The 17,732-nt window shown below is 39.9% G+C and overlaps 1 protein-coding gene across 1 annotated transcript in view; it reads right to left on the bottom strand.

Moving 5' to 3' along the window:
- Positions 1–17,405, bottom strand: part of LOC108967748 — a gene marked incomplete at its 5' end in the record, with an annotated part of 93,876 nt that extends 76,471 nt beyond the window's left edge. Inside the window, 2 exon segments of the mRNA XM_018931358.1 lie at positions 1,799–2,689; positions 16,679–17,405. Coding sequence (XP_018786903.1) covers positions 1,799–2,689; positions 16,679–17,405 — 1,618 coding nt within the window.
- Between the last annotated feature and the right edge of the window lie 327 nt (positions 17,406–17,732).

Here is a 17,732-nt window from a genome sequence, read left to right on the forward strand (position 1 = left end):
GCTGTAAAATGCGTCATTGAAAGTGTAGAGGCCGTACAGGGTGGATGGCGACTTTAGCTGTCCGAAACGCCTTCAACAGCGCTAGGTGGGTGGATATGATTGACACTGTCGGAAAAAATCCTCGAACACCTCAGAGCTGTGWTGCGRARCTAMYTTAGTAACAGAAAACTGYTAGCGGTCRCGTCATAAGCAGCAYAAAGATACATTCTAGGCTCAGACTTGTAGAACAACTGCTTCGATGCTATGCTACAACTCGAAATGACAAACGAATCGTACATAATTAGCTACGCGGACGACATAGCAGCAGTAATTACAGCAAGAGGCACAGAAGAARCACGAAGATGATCATGTCATAATATGGACGCAAGCGTGGCTTGACTCACACAACCAGAAAAAAACAAATAAGCTCATACTCCTCGAAATAAGTAGGGATATTCTCGCTCAAAATAGGACTCAAAAAGCAGTAAAATACCTAGGCGTAAGTCTGCACCTCTGACTAACCTTCTGGGTACAAACCCAGCACGCCGCAGAAAGGCAACGAAAAYTATCTCCCAACTTAGCAGCCAAGAAAAGAGGAAGCTCCTAATGTCGACGACCGCACCGCAGATCTGAGAGTTGCATTAGCCTACCGAACAGTGTCAGGCGATGTAATATTAGTTATAAGCGGTAATGCTCCCCTCAACTGTTGTCCGATCACGGATACTTCAAAAAGCACCTCCACAGGATGGGAAAATTCGAAGAGCCATCATGCCTATACAACGGCACGAYAGAGACGACGGCAAGGAGAACGCACCGCCGTAGAAGAACTGGTTGGCCCAATAAACGCGGGAAATTTAATCAGCGCCATGCTGGAGAATGAAGCAAACTGGGTGATTAACAAGAAATCTTTCTACGCAGCGAGACCTGGACGCAGGTGCGCAGATGTAAATCTGTCAATGAGAAAAATGAACGCCACACTGAAGCAAATGTGGTCCTAGAGTGAGCGACGGTTCCGTAGAGGGGGGGAGTTTTGGTGACCTGCAAAGACGTCACAAAAGTGGTCTCATAATGACCCATACTTGTTCCATCCTCATCAGTCTTAAGTATGGAAAATATCAACATTTTCAAACTTGTTCCTAAAAACCAGGTATTGGAATATGTATGTATGAATAAAAGTTTCCGAAATAAAATACTAAATCGCTTGTTGCATAAAAGTCCATAATCTGCTTATGATTGTAGCAAAATTCTACATTTAACTGCGGCTAGTTCAACTGCTGTGTAGACAAACGAAATCAGCACTTTCTTAACACGAGCACTACTCCAACATGAGCCAAGTTAAGCGYAGGCAGGCACGAGACCGCATCTCAATTGCGCATAAATCACAAGCAAAAGCCACAAAATTACAACTTTTACGAGCAGAAGTGTTTAAAACTTATTAGACGCAGTTGTGCTGCGCTAAATAACGGGTTCAACAGTTGACATAGTTACATGTATGCGACTGCCACTGCCTACTGTAGGCAGAGAGGGCAGAGGAACCAGCCGAAGGACTGTGAATAACACAATTTGAACAGAATTCAAATTAATTTAATGTGCTACAAGTGACAAAAGTGGGGATGGCAYACACATACATACGCACACRGGCATGCACATACAYACAAGCGCATGCAAAGTCAKGAGCGCGCACRCATGCACACTTTTTCGCATACAAACTGTGTTGCACATGTCCGCGCGSGTCCCTCGCTACCGCCGACCACGCATAYGGGCGCCTCCCAGCGCCTTTGTTAACAGTTATCATCAGCGCACTAGCTGGGGCACTTACATTTTGCTGGCAAATTTCACTCAGAAGTGTCCGCTGCATGTTGTCGCACCACTTCAGGCGCTCCTTATTGGTTGCCATTTGCTGTGCATGCTGCTGTTGTTGTAGTTGTTGTAATGCGTTTTGTTTTTGCTGCTTTAGCAATTGCAACATCACCACCGGATCTAACAATTTCATGGCCGACAAAAGTTTCAAGACTTCCAGCTGCAGCTGCAGCGCCTGCCCCAACGACACCGTCCTACAGCAYTCATACACAGCATCATCCTCATYMMTGGCGGCGTTTGCACCGACGTGCCMGTCGGCATCCGYAYGCTGCCGCCACWGATCCATCGTCAGGAAATTACAGTACTTATCGAGCAAAGCCGATTCGGCCAGGACCAAACGAAAAACTGATTGCAGCGCGTCCTTGTGGCGCGACCGACAGCAGACCTCATGCAAAGCGGCAACGAAACGGCACACCAACCGACTGTAGGCCGCATCGCCAGAGGKCGGCGAGTTGTCAGTGCCAGCGACAGCGTCAAAGCAATGCTCCAKCTTCTCGCATAAAACTTTTGCGAAATAGTTAATTTCACTTATGCCAACCCCCGGCGCCGACGTCGACGCCGCACCCGCACCCGCATCGGCTGCTGTGGCGCTGAGCGCGTTGGCGGCTGCACGCGCCGCTGCTGTAGATGTCGATGGGCCGTCCAGCAGCCAGAGCGTCGCGCGCTGCTGTTGTTGCTGCTGCTGTTGCATGCGTTGTTGGTGCGCGCGTTGGCGCTCCTGCTCCTCCACCGCCGGATGGTTTTTCAAATAAAGTTTGATGTGATTTACTAAATAAATTTCCTCAGTTTTAARTATTACATTCGCCAGTATGATCGTTGCATGCGCCAAGGCGGAAAAGCACTCCACGCCCTTTTCGTTGTTGCCATTCGCCATTTGCAATTKGCAATTTGCATTCACCATGCACCGTTCAGCATTCACCATTTACCATTTCAAATCGGTTAGGTTTGTGTGCGCACACATTGCGAGTGAGTGAATGGTGTGTGTGTGTGTGTGTGTGTCGGTGTGTGAGTGTTTGCGTGGCCAGTTCAGCCGCATTTACAAAGTTGTTGTCATCATCGTCATCATCAGCGCAGTTGTTGTTATTGTTGTTGTCGTTAGTGTTGCCACAGTTGTTGATTGTTGATTTTGATTGCGTTTGGGTGTTGGTGTGCGTGCATGCAATGAAGAGAGGAGAGAGAAAAAACAGAATTGTAAATACAATAAGTTTTTATTACTTTGCATAAATGTATAAAGCAACAACATCACATGTTTTATATATATATATACATATATGCAAGTGTTTTTGTATTTTGTAGCCCTAATGGTTGCATAACTGCCACAGTGGAACTTATGTAATATTTAATGCCAATAACTTAGAGKACAATTTTAGTTGCAAAGCCAGTTGTGCTCTGGGGATTATTTCAGAGCCGCGCAATCTAGTAAATATGTATGTCACTATTAAAACTAAAATAACTTAGTAAAATGTATGGGCAATAAATCGATCAAACGCAATTATATACAAGTGAGGCTACAGTAAAGCCTCTCCTCTTTCTTACTAAAAACTCTGGAGAGACTGGTGGACTGGTGCATAAGGAGCCACCTTCCGAGGGACCATTTATCAGRAGCCCAACATGCTTAGTGTAAAGGCAAGTCAGTGGATACTGCCGTGCCATGGCTTGGGAAGGTCATTAAGGTTAAGGAATTCACTTTTGGGATTTTCCTTGATATAGAGGAAGCTTTCAATAACGTCAGCGGTAAGCAGTCATAACATTTCTGGACGTTTTTGGTGTTGAATCAAACCTCAAGCACCTCATTTTCAGTCTTCTGTGCAACAGAGTGATTGAAACGAAATTAGGAAACGCACTTACTCGACGAAATGTGAGTAGGAGAGCCTCACAGGTGGAGTTTGCTCTCCTCTTCTATGGATCCTGGTTGTTAACTTGAAGATATTAGCTCCCGAATGATTGCCTATGCAGACGATGGTTAAAGGAAAGTGTCAGAGTACCGTTTACGAATTGACGTAGGGGTATCTTTGCGTCGTAATAAATTGGGTAGCCGTAAAAGATCTCACCAAAGGCTACCAACCAAGTTGGTTTTATTAACTAGTAGATACAAGATCCCGRTGGCACCGTTGCTTCAAATGAGAGATATCCGTCTGCAGCCGGCGGATACAGTCAAATATCTAGAACTCTTYCTTGATAGGAAGCCGAATATAGAAGAGCTGTAGAGGAGCCATTGGCAAAAGTTGGGGTTTCTCACCGAAAGTGGTCCTCTGGCTCCACGACACCATAGTCAAGCTCATTATGTTCTATGGAGTCTTTTATGTGGGGGAGTGCTCTAAAAAATACCACACTTGCAAAGGAACTCAATGAACGCTCTTGATACGAGATTTCAAAATAAGGACCACTCGAACCATGGCACTKAAAGCCATATTGCACATAGTGCCCGTAGACATCGCCGGAAGGTGTATAGCTGCTGATGGGTTCCTAAAATAGCACGTGGCTGAACACCAACACATACACTCAGCCTCACACACTTTGACTTCATATCGGATCGCTTCGATCATGSAGTCGCCAAACCGAACTCTGGCGGCTCTTTTTATACATTTATGCCGGCGAGGGAGTTGTGAATGMTGTACGGATGAGTCAAAGCTTGGGGGTAAGGAAGTTGGACTGTCAGAAGCTCTCTATCAACTCTAGCWTCAGACATTCTGACTATTTCAGCGACTGCCAGGCCGAAGTTGCAGTCATTAATGTAGAAGTGACCATTCACGCAGATAGCATAAGCGGCTATACTAGCCTTGAACTCATTAACAGTGCGTTCAGGGCTGGTCAAAGAGGGCCTAATTTGCTATCAATAGCATCGAGTGGCTTTGTGATAGGACTGCCAGGCCACAGCGGAATTACAAGAAGCTGTACAGATGATAAGGTTGCAAAAAAAGGCACCCTAGATTTCCACAGTAATAGGCAAACGTTCTACCTGAAACGAGATTCAAGATCAAGATACCGACTTGAAAGGAAATACCATACAAATATGAATCAAGCCCAAGATATSAGGTTCAAATATTTTCTTTTCAATTTATTAGCTACGAAATTTATTCTTGAGGCATTAAWAACATTTCAGGGCGATGAGGAGTCCCCTGAATATAGAAGACTCTTCTTACTATTTCAGACAATGTAAATAATTCACTTTCAGTTAATTATGGGAGATATAGTCATCCATATACACTTTACGACCTTGAGTCTTCTAATAACCGAGTAGAGTACCTTTAGATGTTTTTGACAGCTATTGTATGGTATATGTTAGGATAGGCTGATTTCTTTGGACGGCTAGAGACGCCTGTCTGTCGTGATTSTCAGAACTTCAAAATTTCAAACAACTCGCCAGGTTCATCAAAAGTGACAGCCAACATGCTTCATCTTACCTCCCACCTTTTTTTAGCCCTACCCCATTAGTTTCAAAGGACAGTGTCCAGTTAGGAMATCTATTATTGMGGTCATGTGAACATTGTTAAGGAACATGACCTTTTCAGTTCYCCTCGGGTCCAGATGCTTTCGCATGTCGCTGACCAACGTTTACCGAGCACATACTGATGGGATTTGAGTAAGGATATCATTTCTTGCGAATTCTAACGAATCCGCTAAGACCATGCTCCTAAAAAAGTTTAATATGGAGTAGATTTATTGTACAGTTAGTGAGGTCATGTCCTCCTTGACTAACATTGAGCTCACTGTCAGCGATCTAAGGGCCTATATAACAGCTCTGTTATTGGAGTGGATGCATAACTCATGAAATACATTGGCACCTACGACTTAAAATTATCACTAAACAACGAGCTTGAGTATTACACCGATTATACAAAATTTTATCAAGGACATACTAGATTGAAAGTTAACATTCGGACATTCTAAAATTTYGTTTCTGATCTATATAATATATTTACAGTCATGCCTCAGAATTCGATATATATTTTCAGTTGGGTTTCTCGATAAAATACCGGATATTTACGAAGCATTGAAAATTATATGATTAAAGCACCGGGTGTCGGAAACTTTAAGGCTGTTTTCTCTATGTCTGGCTAATAGTCAACTGTGASATAAGTTCTGGCTATCTTTACCAAGATTTTTTCCTTCATAAAGAACTTTTGTTTAACCAGAACTTAACTTACGGAGGGCTACGAACCAGACATTGAAGAAAAGGGCTCTTATACTTGAAAGACCACCGAAGTTACGAACCGCAGTGACAGACTGAGCATTGAAAAACTGACTGGGTTTCTGCTGTACGGATAATCACATCAAAAACTTAAGAAAAACAACTGAAATTACTTATTTTAGTTGGAACTGTTTTCAAATGTATACAACCCATAATAGTGGGGAAACAAAATAAGGTATAGCAGCAATTATGATAATCTCTTAGGTTAGTTTAGGATATACTGGCCGGCGGTTACGCTATACATAGATCTACTGATGATCTACTTAGTAATGTCAGATCTGAGTTCAGTTTGACTTGATATCTAATTTAGATACTCCTTCCAGTCTTTAGAACTGCGAAGCTCTATTAGATATCTAATGTTAGAGTTCTAAATATCTAATGCGAGCTCTGAATACCTAATATGAGTTCTAGATAAAGCTCAAAAGCAGCAGACGAAGTGTTGGGAAAAGCCAGCGTACTTTTCTTCGGTGCTTTTGGATACGAGCTTGGCGATACAGCATAATCCCTGAGAGATGGAACTATTTTTTCACAATATATCGTAAACTTTGACCKGCACTCAATATATTAAATACCACAAAACGAAAACTCTATAATAACCGAAAGCCGCTACTCGAAACTAAAAGTCAACAAAATTTAATACTTTCTTACAAAAAATAAGAATAGAAATTTAATTTATTGATGACTTCAGTCATTGGAAGCGTCTTAAATGCGAATTATGCTCAATTTATGCAAAGTTACAACAGCAAAGTGAAGTGAAGTGCATTCAATAATGAAGCTGTCCTAACCAGACCCTTTCTCAGTCAGACACATAAAGTTTCGAAGCTCCGAAATAGAAGGCAAGCTTGCGTACATATTTCAACAGACATTTTCGGCTTTGCATGTCTTTACTCTTTGATTTTATTTTGCCACAACCACTACGAGTGCATATCTGCAGACTTCATATTTATTCATACTAGATTTTTTCAAATCTTATCGAGCTCGTTAAATCTCCAAGTGCATCTACATACATCACACCCATACAAGCTAAGTGCTAAGACTTTCAAACTGGCCTCGGGTTCTAAASGAGCGACAGGTGAGATGCGGTGAGGTTAGGTGAGGTGAGGTGAGCGCATGTAAGGCTGCCTCATTGCCGGTGAACTCATATTCCATTGTATGTTATTCACTTGAAACTTCTAACTTTTGTTGTCTTTAACTTCCGTTCACACGAAGCTTTCTGCTATCATTACCGTTGCACCGTGGGCGCGAGGTGCTTATTTGAATAGCAAAAATGGAAAGCGAGAAATTATTTTTTTTTCTCTATAGAAGATAAGTTGAAGAAGAAGCATARCTAATAGATGTGCAAAAAAGTCATAAATTCTTCAATAACGGTTGTTGAAAAATACATAGAAAGCTGTGAAGCAAAATTTTCTTCAGATAATTCACATAATTATATAAAAATGTATCGACAAAATTGGAATTATTATGGACTTTGAAGTCGCTTCAGCCCACTGTTCCCCACAGACAATTCGATTTTCACGCCTTTCTGCACGCCTAAAAGTATGCAATACCGCACAAGTGCCACACAAACACACTCAATTCCGCCAGACTCGCATTGATTTCATATTGAACTTGAAGCTCATTCACAACTTCTTTTCGCTAGTTTTTGCCACACACACACACCCAAACGAACGGTTACAAAAAACGCGCATAACTGCATAYATCCTGCCGCACAGCGACTCGCTAGCAGTTGGAGTGTATGATTTAAAAGTGGATGCACCAAGCACCACACCTTTTGCGTCCGCTAAATATTCATACACATACAGGAGTACATTTGGCGCATTTTTACACCTCCACATATACATATGTATACATAGCGTTACATTGCGGTAAATGCGGTCTTCCGACTAAAGAAAAGCTGTGGTCCAAAATTWGCATGCTATTCATTCACTAAGAGTCAGTTGGTAAGTGGAGCTCCACTTCATTGATTTCATAAGTTTTTTAGTTTATTTTTAAATAGCAATAAAGCTCGCTCAGTTCACTATGTAACTTCTTGTCCCCTAAAACTAAATAAGCCTAAATGTAGGCAACACTTTATTTTAGTGTGAAAAGCAATTCGGCTTAAGTGTTGCCTACAATTCAGAGTCCTACTAAATATTTTCGGCATAGTCATAGCCATAGTAAAAAAAAAATAAGATGCTATTGGAAATTTTACACATAATTTACGTAAAGTACGTCACTGCGCGCCCGATAACCTTCTGAGCATATTTCTGTGTTATTATTCTCAAAACAAAATACCAAAAAAATTTTGTTTTTTTGCGCTCTTAGTCATTTAAATATACATATAAATTCCTCCCTTTGGATCGCATACTAATTTTATAAAGTAAACTTTCAACTTTTGGAAAGAATCTTCCATGCTAGCCAATACATCAAATAACTTTAGATTAAAGTTTCTTATTTTTGCCTTTACCTAAATCAAAGAACCTAAAAGAACATCAAAAAGAGCGGAGGGGCAAAGTGCGTGTGCAACCGAACATTTACAACTTTTGCAACTTGAAAGGACTAAAGCTGGGGCAGGATCTTCAAGGACATAAGGCTTGTTAGTTCTATGGGTTCTAATACGAGTTTTCACCCGTATTGACCACTTTAAACCCATACTGTTATCAAGAAGGGATTTTTTCTGAAATTCAATTAGAAATCTGTCAGATTTTCGGTCAAACATCAAGTATAGATAACACGGTCCACATATTCGGTAGAAGCTTGTATATTTTTCATTCGATTTGGACAGTTTTTGGCAATAAGGTCACTCRGAGTGTGTTCATGTTACGGTTATTCATGTGTTGTGCCATGTTTTGGTAGCAAATTTTTATTTTTCAAATATTAAATATAGAGTTTTTCGTATATATGTAAACCTGTTGTAGAACTGTGCTTCTACAAAACGACTTGACATTTTGTGAATACTTATACAATTTGGATTACTGAGTTCTTYCGATAGACGGAAGATACTGACAAAACACTATATTTGTCTTCGATTTTGCTGACATTCGGAATATCTACCAGCACCCAAGCTAGTAATAAAAATATATATTTAACGTTTGCTCTATTCAAATTCGAAAAAAATTTATTATGTCAAAGAAAGTACTACATCCGCTAGATGGCGCTGGCGTTAATTTATTACTAAAAAGCACATTTTCCGTAACAATTGAGGCATATACGGAAGAAAACTAGCAATAGGAAGCATGATACTTTACCAAATAAATATATTACATACCATGTAACCGGAGAGGCCATGTCTTAAYACAAAATAAATAAATTATGAAAAATTTAAATCAGCTGAGGTTGGCAGCACATAATTGGTTATAATACTATGCTATGAGTTCTACTACTATTTTAACTAATAAACGGCATTAAATGGTCATTCAGCGATAGTAATTCCCCTATCATGTATCTCGTYTATAACTTTAACCTGTCTCAGACTGTATGGACTTCTAGTGCTTCAACTCGCCTTTCATTTAACAAATTACAAAGGACTGCCAAGACGAAATCGTGTACTGAAACGTCTGATTTTGAAGGAGGCAATACTTTATTCGAACTTGGTATTTTTGAAAGCTATTCAGTTTGACTTTCAATAACATTTYATAATGAAYAGAYTTAYTCCGGAACAACGTTCGCTAATCGTGCAAATTTATTACCGAAATAGTGGTTCGGTTCACACGACGCATCTCAAGAAAATTTTCTTCAGCGAAAAAGCTCACATTTGGTTAAATCACAAAGAACTTAAGAGATAAAATTGTCGCATTTGAAGTGATGATAATGCACAAGCTTTTATTGAGAWGCCGTTCATAATGGCACAAACAATGAGGAACGCTATAGTGTCATGATTAATGACTTTTTCGTGCCTAAATTGTGGGATGTTGGAGGATAATATGCGGCGAGTTATTACTGACATACGGCAACAATTGCTTCAAAAAGTAATCGAAAATTCAGTCCGGCGCTCACTTGCCCGAAATTATTTTTAAAACATAATGACCAACCATTGTCTCTATAACCACTTACCAGTCGAAATGTTCGAACGAATCACCGAAAATTGGACTCAAAGGATGGACCAACTGCAGCGCAGACACGATCAACCTTTGACAGAGATAATCTTCAAAAAATAAATGCCAAGGAATGTTCGTTCGAATGATATTAAAAATTCCCTATATTTTGATCTTAAGAAGCTGTGTTCCTTACGTTATCAGGTTTATCTAGACTTCTAGACTCTTGTTCGAGCTGACACGAGGTTTCGAAGATCATCATTTAAAACTTAAACTAGTCGCCAAGTAATAAAAGAAAATACTAGTTACCAGTCACTTTCTTTACTTGGTGCAATTAATACCAACATCTGAGTTTATGCACATGGTTTTTGAGAGTATACATGTGTGGGTGAATGCACACATATGCACGCATTGAAAGCAGCAGCTGAGGCATTAAGCCATTGTCGGCCGAGCACTTTTGCGCTTTTCACCTTTGTTCGGAGACTTCTTTTATTCTGTATGCATATGTGTGTGTGTGAGTGCGTTTCTTCTTTTAGTTTTTAGTGGGGGAGGGAGTATTCTTTTTTGATACACTTCGCTTTGCGTTATTTCACTCCGCATATTTGCTGTTGTTGTTGTATTTGKATTTTCACTTTACGCTCGCTTTGAACGGCGCGTCAAGTGGCGTAAATGTTTTTGATTTATTTTGCGGAAATTTGGCGGCACAAAAGCAATGGGGAGCGCAGCGGCAAAGCGAAATTGCAGACTCGCACAAAAGCGTATCCTCGTATTCTTCGCTTAATCCGTTGGCAATATGAATGAATTTCGCTTCTATGGTGTTTTTTGTTTTGTTTTTGTTGTTTGCTTTGTTGCCTTCGGTTTTTGTGTATTTAAAAAAATCCTTTAACGTGATTCTTCTTTTCGGCTCTTTTAAAAGCGACTGTCACTGCGAGCAAAAGACATGCGAAAGCTGTTGCACAATTTTGTTGTAATTTTGTTTTTGTAATGCCTGTTGTTGCATGGCGTCGGCGCCATTGAGGAAGGTCGCTGTGATCCATGAATCATCTGTTGCCCTTGTCCTGTTGCGTTATGAAATTAAATTGCTGTCCTGTTTGCACACACACACACAAATACTTAAGCCGAAGTACTTAAAAGCGGTTTGAAATGTTGGTTTTTGTTAATTTAAGTTTGCTTTTTCGATACATTAATCTAATATCGATTAAGGTGAATTCCTTATGTCTGTTTCATCGTTTCGATTGTGATTGCTTTGTTTAGCAAGATAAGCAAACGGCTCTCTGATGGCAGACCTATTCGATACCAGACCTGCATTTACTCTCAGAAAACCGATGTCAACCTTTTTAGACTGATATGTGGCTTGATTAATGAAAGGATAACCGAGTTTCCAACAACTAGACGGATCAAAAATGGCTGATAACGTAGACCTCGGGATTTATTGAATGAAGCTAGTCTCAAGCGGCTTTTCGAACTGCCGGAATACTGCAGTACATTGCAGGCGGAAGCTTTACCCGCCAAGAACTTCAATATAAAGTCAATAACCAAGCCGCAAATGAAGCAATACCCTCACATCGCATTGCAACGGAAAATGATCTTAGAAGCATGGAGGCAGTACATATGGGTGCCGGAAAGCGGCTGCATATACAATGGAAAAGAAATAGCTGATCAAATTGTCATAAAAGTCATGCGTTTGGCTACCGAAAAAGTACTAGAAATACACAAGGCGCTAAAAGTGATGTATAATGATACTTCGAAGGGCTGACAAACGGATCAGAATGAGATGAAATGACTAAAGGATATCCAAGGTGCAAGAAACGGAAGGAAAATACGAATACTTACTACTCACACAGTCTCGAAAGGACGGTTGTTGGCTTAGGTCACAAATGCGGTAAAGTAGGCATGAAAAAGACGCTGGAACACATTTTTTTAGAGTAATTCGAATAGTAATCACCCGTCTGAAGAACAACAAAGTGGCGGAGTTCGATGGGTTGTCAGCCGTGATATTCAAATACGGCGGCGAAGAACTGATAAGGAGTATGCATCAGCTTCTTTGTAAAATATGTTCGGACGAAGGCATTGATATTTAAGTGTGCTGTACCCAATCCACAAAAAGAGAGACCCCACAACCTGCGTCAACTACAGTGGGATAAGCCTACTCAACAACACATATAAGATTTTAAAGAGCGTACCGTGTGAAAGACTAAAGGCCACCGTTAACAAACTGATTGGAACTTATCAGTGTGGCTTTAGATCATCTGGAAAATCTACAATGGAGCAGATTTTGACTCTACGCCCTACGTAAGACCCGTGACAGGAAGATAGACACACAGGTTTCAGACAAGCAGACTCCCTGTAACTTCTTTAAAACACCGCTGGAGTAAATAATACGAGCTGCAGAGCTGATTAGAGAAGTTACAATCTTTTATAAGAGTCTAAGGTTACTAATTTCGAATTACCGCTCTTCGGTTTCTTATCTAATTTCGGTTAGATAACCCTCAAATTTGGTATTCGACTGTTTTGCTCTATGATAAAAACTTACTCATTAACCTAAAACTTGCATGATCATTCTGAACTGATTATTTGTCTATGTCTGGTGGAAATTTAAGGATGGAATTTTCCGTTATTTTTTGTTGAAACTCATAAAGAAATCACGTCGGTGCGAAATTTTCATTAAGTCAACAGTAACAAATCGTTGTAGTGATTGTACGGATACGCCAATGAAAATATGGTCGAAACATTTCTGCTGTATATGTGCGTGTGTGTGTGTGTGTGAGGACATGGACTTCTGCGTACATATGTATTTAGTAAACATTTTTTTCATACTTTTCCACAAAATCTAGAATGAATGTGTTTATTTTTATGCTTTTAAATGCATGTRTGTGTGTATTAGCGGCCAACAGCAGCTACACACCGTCCACACCACCAACATCACCACCATCACCAACATGACCATTGGCTCCATCATGAACGCCACTACGGTTTCCATTAGCGAGATTGTTTGCTCGCGCGCTCTTTTGTGACTTATGCTGGGGCTTAGCGCTTGCTGCGTGCATGCACCAACAACAACGCCAGTACGTGCAACAACAACAACTAATGTGCAATATTTAGCATGCAACATAGCAAAAGCTCGTAAAATCATGAAATCAGTGTGTTCAGTCTTTGGCAACAACGAGCCGCACTGGCGACTATGGAACACCATTGGGAAACTGTATTAAAATAGTTTTCTGTTATCATTTTTTGTACGCGTTTTTACCACCAAATCGATAGCTTTGCGCAGCTTTAAAAGAGTTGTAAAGTTTAATAAATACAAGCTTCGACGGAAATACGACTRTTAGAGCGGATTTCTCGTGGCGATCGCTATGAATGGGTAATACACCAAATTGCCGAAGCTTTGTGCGTTGGGGTGGGTGTTCTTTAATCAGTGATTTTCAGAAATTATTGCCCGAAAAAAATATAGAAATTTGTAAAAGAATTTGTGCTTTTAAAGATCTAAAATAATTCAAAGAAATATATTGTTTTTGATATAATTCAAAATTCTCGGTCAAAGGTTAGGATTAAATTGAAAAATATATGCCGGTACTCTGAAGCCTAATACTGAAATCACTRCATACTTCAAGAAATTCAATGTTTGGTTCACTGAAAAGAGAGACACAGGAGCCCCATAACCAAGAAGGCCGCGCTTAGCCCCGTTTTATACCAGAGTGGTAATCAAATTAAGCCTTCTCCAGCAACTCCGTTGGCTTGATACAAAATGTGATATTTTTTTCACCAGCTGCCTCTAATGGCTCTTAAGTTGGGCGCCAGAGAAAATATCGCGTCTCATATGGCTAAAGGCTGGGTATTCACAAAGAACATGTTCCAGCATCCTTTTATCCGAATCCACATTTTAAATTTTTGAAGCTGGGGTCTTAATTGCAAGTGTCCTGTGCTGACAAATATAATTTTACTAAGTTCACTTTTACTCAGAATACCTCCAATACAAATAAAATGAACTCTTATGGGAAAACTTGCGATCCACTCTAATATGAGTCKATTAGCTTTTTGGTAGTTTTATGTACTGCTGAGCAGTATCGAAACAAAAAGTACTCTCAATACTATTTTTAGAAGAATAGACGAAAGTATCGGGTTGTAAAAATTKTGACATACAATACAACTCAAATATATTAATACATACAAGTCCATTTTTTTGTTCATCTAACAGTCCTTTATCCCCAAAAATTTAACCTCTCAAAGCAGAATGAAAAAGGAGCAGGTGGACAGGGACGAATGGGTACGAAAGGGTTCAAACTAAATAAACGTATCGGAAGTGGTGTCTTTTCCTCAAAAATAGAAGGTAAAATTGTTTTCCGTCTACCGGGTTCATCAGCGCAGATCTCAGCAATTAAAGAAACCCTTACTGGTTTCTGATTTTACGATTTTACAAGCAAGGAAATGTACATGTAGTATCCATCTATATCCAAAACGCTTTGAAATTACTAAAGCCTCTAATGGTTTCGTCAGAGATAATGAAATAATCTCATGACCTCTTAGGGGATCTTACATCCCACATATTTTACGATAAACCTGCAAAACCTGCAAAAGGTATGCTAATACTATTGGCGCACATGCCAATAGACTAGGAACACTTGATAATAAGATTTGTAGAAAATACCTATAGCAAGCGAATCGCAACTATAAGGATTAAAACATGTCGTACAGATAAACTTCATTAGAAGCATGGGGTGGTACAGAGAGAAAACAATAGTCGGAGGTTAAAGAGATAGCCTACCTACTCACTTACGGTTCTTTGTACCATCTAAAACTAAGCCAGATATATATGCATAGGATGACTAGTTGAATTCCAGTAACTTGAGTACATCTTACGATACTTTGATGAAATTTTGTATACTTGTACATCTTGAAAAGGTATATCCCTCTGGTACGGATAAATTTTATAGTTATCAAAAATTAAAACTCAAGGTACGTGTATTATTCTCCCGATATCCATATTTAGATTGTGGAAATGAGTGAAAGTGTACAAAAACTACGCCTGCTTGATATGTATCAAAATTTTAAATCCCATTAGATTGTTTCTTTTTACAGAATATAAACAAGTACCAATGAATTTCTTAGAACAAAACTTCAGGACGATGACTCTAAGGTATGCCTTTTAACGGGTTAAAATAGTCGACATCGCATCATAACTTTTCAAGTCACCAGATATCGAAAATATGGAGCTCAGTGCATATAGCAGATTTTTTTACAGAAAATATCGGCAGAACTCTATGGGATATTATTGAAATTCAGARACATTATCTTTTTCATCCTACATTTTTTTTTTATATATATAATGTTGCCAATAAGATAAAGACCACTCGAAGTTATGAAAACATTGCTGCCGTTTAGGCAAGTATTGCTGAAGACCGCAATTCGTCGATTCCAAGACATTGTCACGCATTGGGATCGCCTCAAATCAGAACCTGGTGGATTTTAAGAAAGGATTTGTTGTTGCATTCGTATAAAATTGTTCTCAGTCAAGCACTGAAACCATTGGAGCACCGTAAACGTCGTGAATTTGCTGATTTCGCCTTGGAGCAACTTGAAAACGATAACGAGTGTTTTAAGAAAATCATCGTCTCCGAAGAGACTCACCTTCATCTGAGCGTTGCGGTAAATACAATTGCCGAATCTGGTACGAAGAATATCTACAAATTATTCGTGAAAAACCATACCACTATATTAAAGAAATAAAAAACAAATAAGAGAATCTACATATGAAAGTATTTCCAAGCTTTAATCCTTGAAAATTAAGTAAACTTCGATCTCTTTGAATCTCGCTCCATTTTAGTACCATATGTTACGACTAGACTACACTAAGAGGTTTGAGCTTAAGGGGAACCAACTTTAAACCGTAGGTTTTATTGATAATATTAAATTCCAAAAGTTAAACAAAATAGATACAAAGGAGAGGGAGATTCAATTACAGAACCGATCACTAGGGATATCTAAGAATCACTCTCTATATAATTACTTCTGCATTTCTTATATTATGACAACTTAATTTTCACAATAACTCGCATTAATATTAGGTTGTCAAAAAAGTCTTGCAGTATTTTCGCTAGTTGGCTCTGAGAGCGCGTGGTTCTAGTTTTCATCACATCGGATCATKTTATACCTTTTTGGAAAGCTCATTTCACGCGCTAACACGTGTTTGTCGTTGATTGTCGTTTCTTTTAAGTCGTTYGTGAGTTATAGCGTCGCAAACATGAGCAAAATAAAGAAAATACGGCATATTTTACAGTACTACTACGATAAAGGCAAAAATCCATCTCAAACCGCCAATAAAATTTGTGCAGTTTATGGACCCGATACAGTTTCCATTTCCACCKCACAACGATGATTTCAACGTTTTCGTTCTAGTGTAGAGGTAGTCGAAGATGCGCCACGCTCCAGGAGGCCTGTCGTCGAAAATTGCGATAAAATCGCTGAATTGGTCGAAAGATACCGGCATAGTAGCAGCCGCAGCATCGGTCAAGAGCTGAGCATGATTCATCAAAAAAAAWTTTWWKRAMMAWTKRAAAWTYMAWWAAAAWTMCSGRARRAAWWMCKSMAGRMYTTTTTTGACAACCGATTATATAGARAYATGAAACTCTGTACTCACCTCCGTTAAAAATAGTTGCAGCAAAGCCAGAAAATTCTTGCTATCCGCCAGCACATATTTGCTATAATTCTTGAAACACGACTCCAGCGTGTAAAAGTCGCGCCAGTTGTGCACGCCCAAACGTCCATCRCACATGGCGCGGCAAATGAGAGCATACACCACGCCGGGATCYTGCAATCGCGTTGATTCCAAAATGCAACTGCTTTTCTGCCGCTCCACCGTAGCGGCATCACCACCTTCCATGCGTCGCGCAAAAGCGCCACCATCCATTTGCTGGGCACAACGTTCGCGCAACAACAACAAAGCCACAACATGTTGCAACTCAGTGGCATCCACGAATTTCTCCAACATGCCCAACACAACTTCCTTCTGCGTATCCAATTCGCGACTGTTCGCCAAAAGCGCTTCAGCCGCGGCAGCAGCGGCGGCCGACTCCTCTGCAGCATGCCGACGTTGTTGTACCGGCGAACGTGTAACGGGACTTTGGAAGGGTGCCCGATAATCAGCTAACGTATTGAGTGCAGCACTGCCACCGACGGGCGGCATGAAGAAGATCTCGTAAGAGAGCGATTTCAGTGCGAGCACAGCGCAATCGAGCACCGCATTGTTGGCCAGTAAATTGTTGGTGATACTGATGATTTTCGGTATAGTTATAAGTTTGCGATCACTCTTGTGTGTCAACTGTATGAGGAACTTAATCATTGGCGRTACGATAACCGGACCATTTCTGTAATRGATGATAGGAAAYRGAGTTTTAGTAATGTTTAATTTAAGGTTATGACGAAATTTTACCCAAGTGGCTAAGTTTATTGAAGAAGATTACTAAAAACTTTCTTAAGGGATAGTAAAGGATAGTGTTTTCAAAACCAGCAAATTTTTTTGGTACGTTAATGYAGTTTTGACGAATGTGTTTGSACCGCAGGAACMGAAATTTAGATATATTTTCAAAAAGAAGGMGAAGCAAGACTTCACTTCTAAGAATTAGTCTGCGCAGAAAGCTTTCAAGTTTTCCCACGCAAAGTTAATGAGATTGTTGTATTAAATGCGGTTCCAA

Source organism: Bactrocera latifrons, unplaced genomic scaffold, assembly GCF_001853355.1.
Source record: "Bactrocera latifrons isolate USDA-ARS-PBARC rearing strain unplaced genomic scaffold, ASM185335v1 scaffold_198, whole genome shotgun sequence".
Lineage (NCBI taxonomy): Eukaryota > Metazoa > Arthropoda > Insecta > Diptera > Tephritidae > Bactrocera > Bactrocera latifrons.